Source organism: Microtus oregoni, unplaced genomic scaffold (genome assembly GCF_018167655.1).
Source record: "Microtus oregoni isolate MIOR12 unplaced genomic scaffold, Mior012 000025F_ref0000491, whole genome shotgun sequence".
Taxonomy (NCBI): Eukaryota; Metazoa; Chordata; class Mammalia; order Rodentia; family Cricetidae; genus Microtus; species Microtus oregoni.
The window spans coordinates 15,649,302-15,665,331 of NW_024543084.1; the positions used below are offsets into that span (position 1 = coordinate 15,649,302).

At 48.3% G+C, this 16,030-nt stretch overlaps 1 protein-coding gene across 1 annotated transcript; it reads left to right on the plus strand.

The window, feature by feature from the left end:
* The first annotated feature begins 4,008 nt into the window (after positions 1-4,008).
* Positions 4,009-15,860, plus strand: Exosc2 (exosome component 2). The gene is made up of 9 exons (XM_041674733.1): positions 4,009-4,130; positions 5,482-5,583; positions 8,066-8,111; positions 8,229-8,318; positions 9,346-9,411; positions 10,125-10,193; positions 11,912-12,088; positions 13,632-13,760; positions 14,634-15,860. The coding sequence occupies exons 1-9, from the start codon at positions 4,009-4,011 to the stop codon at positions 14,712-14,714; spliced, it is 882 nt and encodes a 293-aa protein (XP_041530667.1). The 3' UTR covers positions 14,715-15,860.
* The last annotated feature ends 170 nt before the right edge of the window (positions 15,861-16,030 follow it).

The window sequence follows — 16,030 nt, forward strand, 5'->3', positions numbered from 1 at the left end:
CCTCTTGTCAACAGAGAAGGAGGAATTCCAGGACAGTAGCATCTGTTTCAGACCTTCCTCCCTTCCCAGCTATAAGCCTGCAGTTTTCTAGGTCTCTCACCAGACATTCCTCTTCTGGGGCAGGGTTATGCCTTATGTCTGCTGTGTAATCCCAGTGGCTTCTGATTCTCCTTAGCAGGTCATGATTTCATCCAAAGCATCTCTGGAGCCATTCTAGAGTTTTACTTATCAAAAGAGAAAAAAAAGGGGGGGGGGAGAGATTTCCTAGCAACCATTTGGCGTGTAACTTGAAAGCCACAAAAATGGTACACATGGCTAATGCTAAACAAACAAATCTTGATTCTGCCTTGAGGGCCTCATGCCCACACCTGGGTATGTCTTACTTTCTGAGCTCATCTCTTTCTCCTAACAACCCTTGTTAGGGTGCTTAAAAGTCTTTATTAAAATGACTTAATAAAATCTTCAATTCTGTTTCACACTGAGTAGCTCTGAAAATATTTTCTGTGTCAAAGCTACAAACCCTTGCCTGGCCTAAGTCAAGCATCCTAAAAGATTAAGGCAGTCCTCAGGCTGCTGAGGTGAGAGTGTGGAGCTGGGTCTGTCTCCTTACTGCTGTCTTAAAAAACAAAATCAGGTGGAGAACAACAGAGGACAACACCTGATGCTGACCTGTGACCTCTGTGCAGATGTACCTGCACACATACGTGCACATACAAACATCTAAACACAAACACACTAAATATAGCAGACCTGAGCTGCCACTGAAATCACAGACTCTGGGCTGCACTTTTGCTGATGAGGTGGAGGGGCACTGGCTCTGAGGCCTGACAACAGCATGATCCCGGGACCGGGTGGCCGAGGGCGAGGACCTACTCTTGCAGGTCATCCTGGGTGTATGCAAACACACACAAAAGTAAGTTGTCAGATAAATGAAAACTAAAATAAAAACAAAAACAAGTAAAGCTTACTTAGTCCGTATGCTTGATAAGCCCACAACGCCAGATATGCGGTTGTTTTTAGGGGCCCACTGGACCCCTTGCTGTTGAAAGGGTAGGTGTGGAGCAGAGAGAGCAGCTGGCTGGAAATTTAATGTCTTGAACTCTAGTGCCAGCTCTAGCTTTGTTTTGGGGACTCAGTGTCCCCAGGCAATCATTGGAAATAGCATGACCTCATGAGCTGACTGAAGAGTAAGCAGCATGCTTGTGGAGGAGCACTCAGCTGTGGCAGTGAGCACTCAGCTAGGGCAGTGAGCACTCAGCTGTGGCAGTGAGCACTCAGCTAGGGCAGTGAGCACTCAGCTGTGGCAGTGAGCACTCAGCTAGGGCAGTGAGCACTCAGCTAGGGCAGTGAGCACTCTGCTAGGGCAGTGAGCACTCAGCTAGGGCAGTGAGCATTCTGCTAAGGCAGTGAGCACTCAGTACAGGGCAGTGAGCACTCAGCTGTGGCAGTGAGCACTCAGCTAGGGCAGTGAGCACTCAGCTAGGGCAGTGAGCACTCAGTACAGGGCAGTGAGCACTCAGCTGTGGCAGTGAGCACTCAGCTAGGGCAGTGAGCACTCAGCTAGGGCAGTGAGCACTCAGTACAGGGCAGTGAGCACTCTGCTAGGGCAGTGAGCACTCAGTACAGGCCAGTGAGCACTCAGCTAGGGCCAGTGAACACTCAGCACAGGGCCAGTGAGCACTCAGTACAGGGCAGTGAGCACTCAGCCAGGGCAGTGAGCACTCAGTACAGGGCAGTGAGCACTCAGCTTGGCCAGTGAGCACTCAGCTAAGCCCATGAGGACTCAGCAGAGAATCAGAGAGCACCTGGAAGATGTTTGGTTAATGGTGAGGGATTTGGGGACAAATGGGTAGCAGATAGAATTGAATGAGGCTCGCTGCCTTTGCTGTGTGAATTCTAATCCTTCCTGGGCCTCAATTTCTGTCTCTATAATTAGGTATCCATGATTTTGTCTCATTGCCACACTCTCTATGCCTGTGAGTGCTGAGAGGAGCAGAGGTAAGTCGATGTCTTTCCCTGAAGGATCAGTTGGACCAGTGTTTTGGTCTGGGGATGCTTCCCGAGGCCTTGCAGCTTGGGTTGGGATGTCTTAAAGGATACCATCGCCCTCTTATGGCCACAGCTGACTCAACAGCTGGACTCTAGCTGGCTCCCTCCAGGAGGGGAGAAAGTGTAACTGGCTCCTGGGTGACTGTGTCATTGACTTCCTGGCAGAGTTGGCTTTCTTGATAAATGTAGCTGTGAGCATTGGTTAGGATAAGAAATGATGACCCTCTGGAGATTTATAAACAATTGGCCAGGTGGGTCTTTAGGAGAGAGGACCAGATTTAATTTAATTTTCTTTAGGGTCCCCATTCAAGTGGAGAACTATGTTGCTGACTCTGTGAGGTTGAAATTCAATGTGCTGAGGTGGCAGGGCAGAGTGGTGCATGTTTTTAATCCCAGCAGAGGCAGAGGCAGGGGCAGAGGCTGGCAGCTCTCTGTGAGTTCAAGGCCAGCTTGGTTTACCTGCGAGTTTAGGCTAGGTAGGGTTACAAAGAGAGACTTTGTCTCAAAACAAACAAACAAACAAACAGAAGACAGAGACAAATTCAGCGAGTTTCAAACCTGGCAGAGCCAGGGGAAAGGGGAGTAGTGAACGTGGGGAAAAGGATCCAGGGAAATGTCTCCGTTAAATAGGAGGCTCAGATAAAGCCACAGGAGACATAGGGCCTATCTTCCCATCATTACTGAACAGCATCCAAGAGCTCTCAGTCTGTGTAAGTATAAACACAGATCTGTGTTGTGTGCACACATGGCCTCCCTAACAAATGTACTTGCCTTGCCACATGTGGCTGGCTTTTATAACAGCCATCTCTCAAAAGAAACACTCTCATTCACTCAGAAGAGGTCCTTACTAAAGCACAGTGAGAGCCACAGGGGCAATAGGCAAGGACCCAAACCAGCACCTATGGGGCAGCTCTGATATAGAATACAAAGTGTACCAGGAATAGTATTCAAAGGGTTCTACCTTCCGCACACATGATGGTTTCTGTAAATCCTGCTTCCAGTCCTGGTCTTTAGCCTATAAAATGCTAGATTAGAGTGGTTTAGAGTTAGATGGAAAAACTCAAGGCCCATTTCTCAATCTCTAGACTTGGCCAACAATAAATAGAATGATGTATATGGGATAGTTTGAGCAAAAACTCATAATACTACAGTTTGGCATGATGGTTCACACCTGTAATCCCAGGCGTGGGAGGTGGTGGTGGAGGATAAGGAGTTCAAGGACATCCTGGGTTACACAGCCAGTTTGAGATCATCCTGAGCTACAGGAGACCCTGCAGACAACAACAACAAATAATTAAACCTAGGGCTGGAGAGATGGTTCAGTGGTTAAGAGCACTGCTTGCATTTCAGAGGACCTAGTGTTGATTCCCAGCATCCACATGTCCTTCAAAAAACTTATGTAGCTACAGTTTTGGGGGAATCTGACACACTTTTTTGGCCTCTGTGGGCACTAGATACTCAAGTAGTGCAAAAACATACATACAGGCAAAACTCTTATACACATAAAACAACAAACCAATCAGAATCGAAAACAACCACCAGCCACCAACAAAAACATAACCTATTCAAACTTGTGTGTCCCACCCAGCTTTTGGGAGGAGGGGGCAGGAAGATCAGTTCAGCAGGGTTATCTGCGACTACACAGAGTTTGAGGCCAGCCATGCCACACACACGGCACGTTTCTCAAAAACAAAAACAAACCCAGCATTCCAACACCAAACCAAATCAACATCATACTCCGTGACAACGTGAGAATTAGAGAATTCATTATTCCACAGGCGCTTCCTTGCCAATAGTAAATATGGCATCTCGGCGCCCTCCTCTCTCCCTCAGTTTAATAGTTGCCAATAGTCAACATGGCCGCCACACCATGCATTCCTATTGGTTGCTGCTCTGGAGGTGGGCGGGAGATTTTGCGTTGAGAGTAGAGCTACGCCTGCGTAAGTCATTGGCGCCAAGATGGCGATGGAAATGAGGCTCCCAAAGGCTCGCAAACCTCTCAGTGAGAGCCTGGGCCGCGACTCTAAGAAACATTTGGTGGTACCGGGGGATACGATCACCACGGACACAGGATTCATGCGGTACGTGAGGATTTGGGGGGGCCCAAGACCTCAGGAGGCGGCTGCATAGCTCTCTGCACGTGGCCTATTGCCCCGGAACCCAGGCCTCCTGTCCTCTTGTATCTAAGTTACCGAAGTATCTGGGGCACATCCTAGCATCCACATTAGCCTCCTCCTTTCCGAGCCTTGTGCTTCTGACTCCCTTATCTTGGGTGACCCTGTCTCAGCCCGAGTCCCTTCTTTGACCTATGGTACCTGAAACTTTTGAGTCCTCACCCAGAAACAAGTTTTGGAGACTTCGTTGGGAGGGAGAACTGGGGAGGGCTGGAAGCAGGACCTTCCTTACAGCACTCTGAAGGGACAGTGGGCATTGCTGGCTTGGTCACCTCCCTCAGTGTCTCCTCAGCGAGAAGCCCTGTTTTGAAGCAGTGATTTGGGGTGGGGGTGGGTTTAAGCCAACATACCGTGCTAGTATGCACCCAAGTGTGCAAACTTAACTTGTAAAGGCAGGCATCTTATGGCAGTTTGGGCAGGCTGTGGAGCAGGACAGCTGCCGTCGTTATTGTTAACGTTATTGCTAAGGTCAGAATACTCATCCTAAAGACAGCGGTGGCAACAGTAATCGGTAAGGTAGTGAGGGTTATGTGAACTGAAGAGTAGAACAGAAAAGCAAAGTCCACCATCGTGTTACCACCAAAGGCGATTCTGTGTTCCATAGCCAGGCTCTCCCTCTTGCGTTGCTCTGTCTCTGTGTCTCTGTCTCTCTGAGACAGGGTCTCACTATAATAACACTGGCTGTTCTGGACCACTCTGTAGACCACTCTGGCCTGAAGCTCAGATCCCCCTGCTTCTGGCTCCCAAGTTCTGGGCTCAAAGATGTGGTTACCACACCAGGTTCTTTCATTTTTTGGTATGAATGAGGTTAAAGCGTTTATAGCATTGCCTCCAAGCTTAAGGTTATGGGATGATAGAACCCTTAGGATTCATTTCTTCGTACTTTCAACATAGCCTTTGTGGTCGGGGTACATGAGTGCAAACCTGTGCCCTGGTAGAGTTTACACTCTAGCAAGGAGACTTAAGCAGGCACGGCCATCAGAAAACTATAACTGCAGTGGCTGTGGGCCAGCAGGGTTGGAGGAGTAGCTGAGGCAGCAGTGGGGAGGGCTCCTGTGTTGTCTGGGATACTGGAGGTAGGTTGTTGGAAAGTGGCATCTGAGCTGACCTCTTTAGGATGAAAGAGATGGTCCATGTGGCTCTCTGAGGAGCGTGCATCGGGCTCAGGGTAGGAGGAGCCTATTATGTTCTTCCAGATGGAAGAGGTCACCTCCAGTGTAACGTGGCTTCCTTTCTTTGTGGTCTCGTCCTTCAACAGGGGCCATGGGACATACATGGGGGAAGAGAAGCTCATTGCGTCTGTGGCCGGCTCGGTGGAGAGGGTGAACAAGCTGATCTGTGTGAAAGCCTTGAAAACCAGGTGAGGACAGAGGTGTGGATCTCTTTCTTGGAGCATCTGGGCTGTACGCAGGTCTCTTCATCTCCCCTCAATCCACAGTCTGTCCTGTTAAAGGCCTGCTATGTTGAATTCAGCTGTTTTTCATAGCTAGCTTCAGCTGCCACTTGACACAAATCTAGAGTTACCTGGTAAGCAGGAACCTAAACGGAAGAATTGACACTATCAGATTAGCCTGTGGGCATGTCTTATGGGAGAGTCCAGTCTGTCCCTGGGCAGGTGGGCCTGGGGTGTGTAAGAATGCTGGTTGAGGGCTGGGTATCACTGCACGGCGTTTGCAATCCCAGCACTTGGGGAGGCAGAGGCAGGCAACTCTGTGAGTTCCAGGACAGCTAGGGCCATTCTGAGAGACCCTGTCTAAGAGATGGGAGTGGGAGCAAGGATATGGACATACTGGCTGAGCTTGAGCCTGAGCCTGGGAAGCAAGCCAGCGAGCAGTGTTCCTCTATGGGCTCTGCATCCATTCTGCCCTCCAGGTTCCGGCTTTGGCATTCCCTGATGATGGAGTGTTACCTATAAGCCAGGTAAACCCTCTCCTTCCCGGATTGCTTTTGGTTGTAGTGTTGATCACAGCAACAGGGAGCAAACTAGCACACCATGAAAGGTAGCGAGAGCTTCGGAGGTTCCCTCATGTCACTCGACCCCTCTGCAGAGTGGAGAAAATAGCCGATTTTCATTAGAACTCAGTGACATGCTGCATGTAGAGTACTTAACACAGGGCCAAGTACCTAAGAGCAGCCCATAAAAGTCCAGAAGGGAAGCCAGTATGTCTGGAACCGAGTGGTCAAAGAAGAGACCAGGGGCTGAGCTGGGCAGGTGGTCACCCTGCCCGGCAGTGATGGTGAGTGTTTGGGCTTCATGTTGTGTGACCTGGGAAGCCCTCGGAAGGAACTGGACAGAAGAAAGCTGTGATCTGGCCTCCGTCTTAATCAGCTTGCTGTAGCTGCTGTGGGGACATTGAAGGAGACAGGGAGCTAGACTAGGGAACTGTACTTACCTAACAAAATAACGAAGTTACGGCAGCTCACACAAGGATAGCAGCACAGCACTGGGGAGCAGCGAGCAGCTAGGTCCTCTATGTACTTTGTTTTTGTGTACTGGGTGTCTTTACGTGAAAGGGTGTTGGACTTTGGGGTTTTCTCTCTGTAGGAATGTTGCTCACTTGTAGTAACTGATGTGTTAAGGATAGTTAACAGAGGGGAGGCGGGTGGCAAGCACACTGACCTGGGGGTGAATGGAGAGAACAGTTCCCTCTGGAAAAGGGGAAGCAGCTGCAGGCAGTCTTCACTTTGGATTTGTTGCTTTTAGAAGTGTCCGTGATGCTTTTAATCCCAGCACTCAAGGAGGCAGAAGCGAGCAGATCTCTGAGTTTGAGGCCAGCCTGGTCTACAGCGTGAGTTCCAGGACAGGCTCCAGTGCTACATAGATAAAGCCTGTCTTGGAAAACAAAACAAACAAAAAAACCAGAAGAAGTGCTTATGAGCCAGTTGTGCAGCTATTGATATTGGATAGCTCCGTGACCTCACCCCCTAGGAGCTGGGAGTGTGGATGTGTCCCAGCCTTTCACCATTAACACTCAGTGAGCTCACTGTCAGTGAGGGAGCTGTGAGTGGACAGACAGTCTAATGCCTGGGCTTTCGCAAAGAACACTTGCCCCTTGGGATCAGGGTGAGGGACTAGCAAATTGCCGGCTCCAAGCAGGCAGTGGGGAGATGGCAGTTCGAGCCCCCATGGATGGTGACCTGTTTCAGTCTCCTTTCTTCTCCAATGCCCTATTCACAGGCAAGTACTCCATGTTTTTTATTTATTTATTTATTTATTATGTATACAATATTCTTTCTGCGTGTATGCCTGAAGGCCAGAAGAGGGCACCAGACCTCATTTCAGATGGTTGTGAGCCACCATGTGGTTGCTGGGAATTGAACTCAGGACCTTTGGAAGAGCAGGCAACGTTCTTAACCACTGAGCCATCTCTCCAGCCCCCTACTCCATGTTTTTAACTTGTCACATAATCAAAGTTAGGACTGCAATCTAAAGCAATGGTTTGCAATGAGAAATTTCTTTCTTTTTTTTTTAAAGACTTATTTTTTAATTATGTATACAGGATTCTTCCTGCGTGTATCCCTTCAGGCCAGAAGAGGGCGCCAGATCTCATTACAGATGGTTGTGAGCCGCCATGTGGTTGCTGGGAATTGAACTCAGGTCCTCTGGAAGAACAGACAGTGCTCTTAACCTCTGAGCCATCTCTCGAGCCCCATTGAGCAGTTTCTTTAAGGATAACTAATGAAGCATACACAGAGCGATTTGGAAGGCCCCAGGTCTAAACACTGGTTATACCTGTTTGCCAGATATGCTTAAGGAAGCCCTGACTGTTGACTCAGTCTCAGACAGTGCTTGGTCTGGTCAGCCTGCTGGCTACTGGGTAACCTTTTGCTTTCTCTTGCAGGTACAATGGAGAAGTAGGAGACATTGTAGTGGGGAGAATCACAGAGGTAAGGTCGCTGTTTACAGAGTGAAGCTGGCTGGTGGCTCAGGGATGGGACCGCCATTCTGTGAAATGCTGAGTGAAAACAGTGCCCCTGAGATGCTGCCCTACGTTTTCCTTACAGGTTCAACAGAAGAGGTGGAAGGTGGAAACAAATTCTAGGCTGGATTCCGTCTTGCTCCTCTCGTCCATGAACCTGCCTGGAGGGGAGCTGGTAAGTGCTTGCCTGCCTGGCACTGTCCAGGTAGCTGTCGGCTCTTGCTCCACCAGAGCCCTGCTCACACTGTTGCTGTTCGTCACAGAGTCGGCTACTGAAGGGGAACATAGGCTTTTCTCCTGGCCTCGCAACATAGGTAGCAACTAGTGTGTGGTAAAACCAGAAACACGTGTGGAGTGCCCTCCCTAGACAGAGCTAGGGAGAGACAGTCCTGAACCTTGGTGCTGATTTCCTGTCTTGGTGCATTGGCATTGCACAGTGAAGATGTTCATGAAGGAATCGCCTCAGCTTCCTTTCTTTTATTTTTTTGCAGGGACAGAAGGTTAGGGTTGAGGCAGAGTTTCTCTGTGTAGTCCTGACTGTCTTGAAACTCACTATGTAGCCCAGGCTGGCCTGGAACTCACAGAGATCCGCCTGCCTCTGTCTTTCTAGTGCTGAGATTAAAGGCGTGTGCCACTAAGCCCCATTTGTGCTTAGTTTTCAATAACTTGAATGACACTTGGTTATCCCAGTGACAGCTTTTTGTTCATATCATGTTCAGTTCTGTCATTTCAGAGAGGCTTCCTGAACTGGGTCCTATGTAGAGTCCAGAATAAAGGAGGCACAACTGAGTCCCTTGGAGAGCTTCTAGATGAGTGGAGGGTGGGAGATAACTGAGCCATGTGGTGGCAGGAGAATGAAGAAACATGGGGAGTCGTTGTTCACAGGAGGGTCCTGTGAGGTTGGGGATGCTGAGGTGACGGGAGGATACATGGGCAGACATGGCCTCATGGAAGTGTGGTGGGTGAGCGGGGGACCAGGCTCAGTGAGCTGGAGAGAGTCTGGGTGTTAGCTCAGGAGGGTCTCTCCTGGGAGAGCTAGCATCATCTCCCTTGTTCTTTGGTGGCTCAAGAGGTGTTGTCACAGTCCTTCACGTTAGGACACCGTGGTGGGCGTCACGGGTCTCAAGCAAAAGGCCTCAGTGGAAAGAGCGCTTCCTGAGAGTGAGGCTTGTGTCATGTGCTCGTTTTCCTGTGTGTTTCAGAGGAGAAGATCTGCGGAGGATGAGCTGGCCATGAGAGGCTTCTTACAGGAAGGAGACCTCATCAGTGTATCCTGCCCTATAGGACTGCAAGCATGACCAAAGGTCTGAGTTTTGGGTCAGGTGTTCAGGGCCCCGTGGCAGCTTTGCTCTTTCTCCTTAGCTCAGAACAATACCCTGGGTGTAAGCTAGACAGACATAATTGTCTTTCCTTTGTTTTTAAGAAGGATAGTTCAAGCTGGCTTGGAACTCACTGGATATCCCAGGCTAGCCTCAAGCATGGTATTGCTGTCTCTGCTTCCTGAATATTGAGATTTTAGGCATAGGCCATCATTGCTGGCTTAGCTTCAAATTTCCTTTTTTATCTTAAAAAATATTTTATTACATTTATTTATTTATGTGTGCAATCAAATCACTGCTATTCTGTGTATGTGGGGGTCAGAGGACAACTTGCAGAAGTTGATTCTCTTTTTTTTTCCATGTGGGTCTGGGGTGGAACTCAGATTGTCAGGCTGGATGCCAAGTATCTTTACCTGCTAAGCCATCTCCCCAGCCCTCAAGTTTTCTAAACAATATGAACATTTAGCCCAGAGAATAGAAAAGATTGTATCAAGATATTCTTGCCCAACCAAGGGGAGAGGTGAGGTCATAGTGATGTCCCCTGGGGTCATGTAAGATAAGCAGGGTGGCCTCTTGGGGATGGAAGGGCAAGCTGGCTGCAGGCAGTGACACAAGAGTGGGTTGTCGCCAAGGCTACTGTTGTTCCTTCATCACCTGGGCAGGCGGAGGTCCAGGCAGTGTTCTCGGATGGAGCTGTTTCTCTGCACACAAGGAGCCTGAAATATGGAAAGGTAAGTCAGGCTTGGGAGGCTTTCAAGTCTGGATCCCCATAGCTCCTTGGCATGACTGACCTAAAGACCTGGTGGTTAGCTGGGTCTGGTGTTGGGGGCCTGTAATCCCAGCCCCCTGGAAGCTGAAGTAGAATTACAAACTGGACTCCATAGTGAGATAACCTCTCTGTACAACCCCCATCTTAAAAAACAAAAAGCAACAACACAGAACCCAGTTGGTTAGGACTGATGGCTGCTGGCTGTGTTGACAGAGCCTGGTGGGAGAGGGAGTTTCTGCTACCTGTGGCAGGGCAAAGGGTGATTGATGTCCTAAGTCCTTTTCCTCCTGACGAGCCTGTTCTGGTAGATCCCCCACCCCCTCGGATTGGGGCTGTGAGGCTCTGCTCCCTCTGGGAGATGCTCAGCCTGGTATTGAAAGGCTTGCTGCTTGTCTGCAGAACTATGTCCACATGGTGGGTATTACTGTTGACGAAGATGGATTTCTCATCTGAGCCTCTAAATGAAATTTGCCTGCTTCTGTGAGGTTCCATTATTGAGGTCATTTATTTTAAAGACAACATGCTTCCTAGACACATTAGGGTGTAGTTATTTCTTGGCTTTTTATTTCTGAGAGCAACAAAAGAGCTGTGTCCTTTAATGAAATGGCAGCTGTCACCATGTTCTTGAACATGTACTTGAAGGAGGAGGAGGTGTTGTGTGTGCTGACCTCCACAGCCTGTTACTGTAAACACTTCGTGGTATGTGGACCTAGAGCTGACCAGTCAAAACCAGGCTAGGGTTTGCCAACCCAGTGAACCACCTGTCATGGGTGGCATGGGAATTTGAGGTTAAGATCTGAACTAGGGTCATGGAATGGACCTGTTATGTGGCCAGCAGGAGGTTCCTCATTGGCTCTGCACACCTGCTCTGGGTTAGAAGGCAAAGGGAAGTGACACAGTATTGATGGCCACTTTCTTTTAATTAAAATGTGCATGCCACCAAGCGGTGGTGGCACACGCCTTTAATCCCAGCAGAGGCAGGCAGACCTCTATGAGTTCCAGGACAAACTCTAAAGCAACAGAAACTCTTGTCTCAAAAAACCAAAGCAACAAAATAATAATAATAATAATAAAAGTGCATGCCATGGTATATGTGTGGAGGTCAGAGGACATCTTGTTGGTTATCTCCTACTGTGTGGGTTCTGGGGATTGAATTCAGCTTGTCATGCTTGGCAGCAGGCGCCTTTACCATCATCTCACCAACCTGACTGCCACCGTCTCTGGAATTTATAGCCAGGGGCCAGAAATGTGTTCTGCAAAGTGCATGCTCCATGTGCACTGGGTGACAGGAAGGACAATGATGGGGTGTGTTGGGATGTGTATTCTCTAACCTACTTTGCATTCATATCACTGATTGTTTCTGCTCTTTTTTGTGGGGGAATGGAGTCTTAACTAGGAAGCTCAGGTAGCCTGGCATTAGTGAGCCCCTTACCTCAGCTTCTCAGATGCTATGCTTCACTACCTGGCTTCAGATCCATTTCCTTTTGATGCTACAGTTGTTGTTTTGTTTGTTTGTTTGTTTTGCCCTAAGACAGGGTTTCTCTGTGTAGCCCTGGTTGTCCTGGAACTTGTGTAGACCAGGATGGCTTCAAACTCACAGAGATCCACCTGCCTCTGTCTCCCAAGTGCTGGGATTAAAGACGTGTGCTATCATGTCTGTCTTATGGTCTGTCTCTCTAGCTAGGTCAGGGAGTTTTAGTCCAGGTCTCTCCTTCCCTGGTGAAAAGACAGAAGACTCATTTCCATGACTTGCCGTGTGGTGCTTCAGTGATTCTGGGTAACAATGGTTTCATCTGGATCTACCCTACACCCGAGCACAAAGATGAGGATGCTGGAGGCTTCATTGCAAACCTGGAGGTGAGTGAACATCATTGCAGCTGTTGGTTGAGAGTATTTGTGGCAGGTAGAATCTAGTGTGTGTGTGTGTGAGAGAGAGACAGACAGACGGGTGTGTGGTGGGGAGAGATTATGTGCTGTGACACATGTAGAGGTCAGAGGGCAAGCTTCTGTTGATCCTTGCCTTTCTCTTCCTTGTTTGAGACAGTCTCTGCTAACTGGTCTATGAGCTTCTGAAGATTTTCTGATTGGTGTGTTAGGGTTACAGACTTTTGTGCTCTGTCCAGCTTTTATGGGATTTTAAGGGGTCTGTCTGCTGGGCCCTGCTGGGCCTTTGTGTCAATAGTCTTGTGCTCATAACATCTAGGATGTTCTGATGTTGATGGAAGTTTCCTGCTTTGGAGCCGCTAGGTCTTAAATATCCAGCGTCACTTCCCAAATTAGCACACAGAGGCTTAAATTACTTATAAATGCTCAACCAGTAGCTCAGGCTTATTATTAACTAGCTTTACATTTTAAATTAAACCCATATTCCTTATTTATCCTTTGCCGTGTGGCAGTACCTTTTCTAATTCTTTTTTTTTATTCCAAGACAGGGTTTCTCTGTAGTTTTGGAGCCTGTCCTGGAACTAGCTCTTGTAGCCCAGGCTGGCCTTGAACTCACAGAGATCCGCCTGCCTCTGCCTCCCGAGTGCTGGGATTAAAGGCGTGCGCCACCACCGCCCAGTGTGGTGGTACCTTTTCTTAGTACAGTATGCCCGTCTTGCGCTCGGCATCTTCTGGCATCTCCTAACTCTGCTCTTCCCTTTCCATCATCTTTAATTTGGTTGCTCCACCTATACTTCCTGCCTGGCTACTGGCCAATCAGCATTTTAGTAAACCAATCTGAGTGACAAACCTTTACAGTGTACAAGAGGATTATTCCACAGCATTCTGAGAACTGCAGTGTTAGGTGATTTTATCATTGTAGAGCATTGCAAGTATACTCCAAAGACGCTGCAGCACTGAAGTGGTGGGGGAGGCCACTGTATCTGTGGGAGCTGCTGATGCCTGAATGCTGCTTGTGGTTCACTCGTCATCTAGACTGCAGACATTTCTGTGCTTCGAATGAGTCTAATGTAGAGAGTATTTGTGGGCACCTGATTGTCTTCTTTTCCCTGAAGGGATGACTTTGGTGGTGACGGTGGCAAAGTTGCAGGGTAATACCAGAGAGCCACTGAAGAAGCAACAGAGGGTGTGTGTGTGTGTGTGTCTCAGGTGGTAAAGTACTTACCTTGTAAGCATGAGGACCTGAGTTCAAACCCCAGAAGCAATGTAAAAATGTCAGAGGTGTTGGTGTACATGTAATCCCAGTGCTGTGGGGTGGGGTGGGGCTAAGAAGCAGGCAGATCCCTGGGGCTTGCCTGCCTGCCAGCCAGTGTACAAAAATATTATCCCAACAGGGTGGCATGGAGTTCCATGGTGGAAACAAATGTGATTTCTCTCTTCTCTGGCTTCTGGGACTATTTGCTTATTTGGATCCTATTTGTATTTCTTTTCCCTTCCCCTTTGTGTCCCTGTGTAGCCGGTAGCCCTTAGCGATCGAGAGGTGATCTCCCGACTTCGGAACTGCGTAGTCTTGCTGGTAACTCAGAGAATGATACTGTATGACACCAGCATCCTGTACTGCTACGAGGCCTCCCTTACACATCAGGTACTCCAGCCAGACTCCCTTCCTGTGTGTGAGCTGCTCCTCTGTTTCTTCAGCATTCAACTTTCCTTCCCTTACCCTGTGGCAGGAACTAGCCAGGTACAACCTCAATGAGTTCCTGCCATTGTCCCTGAGATACTTCCAGTATTGCTATGGATCTGGTGTAGGATGGGTTTGTAGGCAGGATTTTTTTACAATAGCTTTCCGTACTTCATCTTGCCTGTTCCAAAAGTCAACCATACTCTTGATGGTTTTTTTTTTTTTTGATTTATTTATTAAGTATACAGTGGTCTGCCTGCATATGTCCCTGCAGGCCAGAAAAGGGCAGCATATTTCATTACAGATGGTTGTGAGCCACCATGTGGGTGCTGGGAATTGAACTCAGGACCTTTGGAAGTGCAGCCAGTGCTCTTAACCTCTGAGCCATCTCTCCAGCTCCTATTCTTGATGTTTTTTCAAGTCAATAGAAAGACTTTTTTCTTGACTTAAATAAAAAAAAATTACATGTATGGGTGTTTTGCCTGCATGTGTGTATGTCTGCACCACATGCATGCCTAGTGCCTGCAGAGGCCAGAAGAGAGCACCCTGGAATTCAAGTTACTGTCAACTGCCATGTGGGTGCTGGGAGTTGACCCAGAATTTTCTGAAAGAACAGCAAGTGCTCTTAACCACTGAGGTAACTCTCCAACCCTTCTGCCATCTTCTGATGAGTGACTGAACAGGGCACCTTGCTGGCTTGCTCAGCTCTGCTGGAGAGCAGGCTACATCAGTATGATAGCCAGGCTCCCTTACCTCGTTTAGTTGACTTGATGTTCTGCTTATGGTCATTTCTGAATGAACACATACTTTTTTCTGTTTTTTTTTTTTTTTTTCCAGATCAAAGATATCTTAAAGCCAGAAGTAATGGAGGAGATCATGCTAGAGACGCGCCAGAGGCTTTTGGAACATGAGGGATAAGGACAGGTGCTGAAGGATGGGACTGTGCGCCTCTCGGCGCAGCCTCTGGAAGGGAAGAGTCTGCTGTGTGATGGCTCTTGCCCCACATGTGGCCCAGGGAGGATCTGACAAAGACATTACTCACCTGCAGTGGCGCAGCAGAGCCGGGCCTCTTCTCTCCTGTTCTGACACAAAGCCAGGGTGGAAGTGTATGGTGACTTTGGATGCTCGGGTCCCTTTCAGAGCAAAGTGTTCTGCCTGATGATGTATCTTGGAGTAAATTGGAGAATCCATGTCTTCCAGTCACACCACACACACTCCATGAAAACATGGTGGGCTAGGGAGATAGCTCAGGTGGAGCATTTTCCTAACATGTCCCAGCCCTACCCTACCCCAGACAAAAGAAAACCAAAGAGAAAGAGAAAGACATGCAGTGCCAGCGAGAGTGGTCTGTGTGACAGCCACTCCACCTCTAATGCCCAAGTGTGGTTGGAGACGAGGAGGTAGAGTTAGACCAGCAGTCAGTCAGAACAAAATGAACCCACAGCCTTTGTTGGAATCTGATTCCCACTGTATCCTCTGGTGACAGGTTCAAGGGATCTGCATCTTCTACCAGGGCTTCCTACCCCTTGTATGTGAGCTGTTCCTGTTTTCCTAGCATCTCGGCTCCTTCAACATGTCCACCAACAGGAACTGGCCTGGAGGCCTTTCAAAGTGCCTGCGATATTCCCTGAGATATTGGCAGTTTTCTCCGTAGTGCCTGTCCTGCCTGAGGGTGGTTTGCAAGAAGCTGAGCCATTGCCAATAACTGAGAGAATGAGTGTTCTGGGCCCACAGTGTTTTTTTATGCTCTAACAAAAATGGAGTTGTGAAAAGCCAAGCCATTATTTCCTTGTGTAATTGATGTGGTGATGTATTAACTTTGGAATAATTTGAAGTTAAAAGAAACAAGATATAAGTTCTCAATATACAGCTCCAGTTCCTATGCTTTGTTTATCTTATGACTTGCTTAAAAATGGTTACCATGGTCCAGCATGCTATTACAGGCAGGCCTGCAATTCCATATGGAGGCAGAGGCAGGAGTTGAGGCCAACCTGGGCTACACAGTGAGACTATCTCACTGCACAAAACCAAAAATGGTCCCGATTTACATTTTTTCAATTAACATTCCCCCGACACTTATTTTTTGTGTATAAACTTATTTTTATGTGTGTGTGTGTGTGAATGCATACTTGTGGAAGTCAGGACCACTTGTAAGAGTTAATTCTCTCCTACCATGTAGGTTCCAGGGATCAAACAGGTTTTGGCAGCAGGCACCTTTTTCTGAGCTATTAAAC

Bases quoted from the DNA above. Each gene is read 5' to 3' on its own strand.
- Exosc2 (XM_041674733.1), top strand. From the start codon at position 4,009: ATGGCGATGGAAATGAGGCTCCCAAAGGCTCGCAAACCTCTCAGTGAG. The intron at 4,131-5,481 runs GTACGTGAGGAT...GTCCTTCAACAG, and splicing joins ACGGACACAGGATTCATGCG to GGGCCATGGGACATACATGG. The intron at 13,761-14,633 runs GTACTCCAGCCA...TTTTTTTTCCAG, and splicing joins AGGCCTCCCTTACACATCAG to ATCAAAGATATCTTAAAGCC.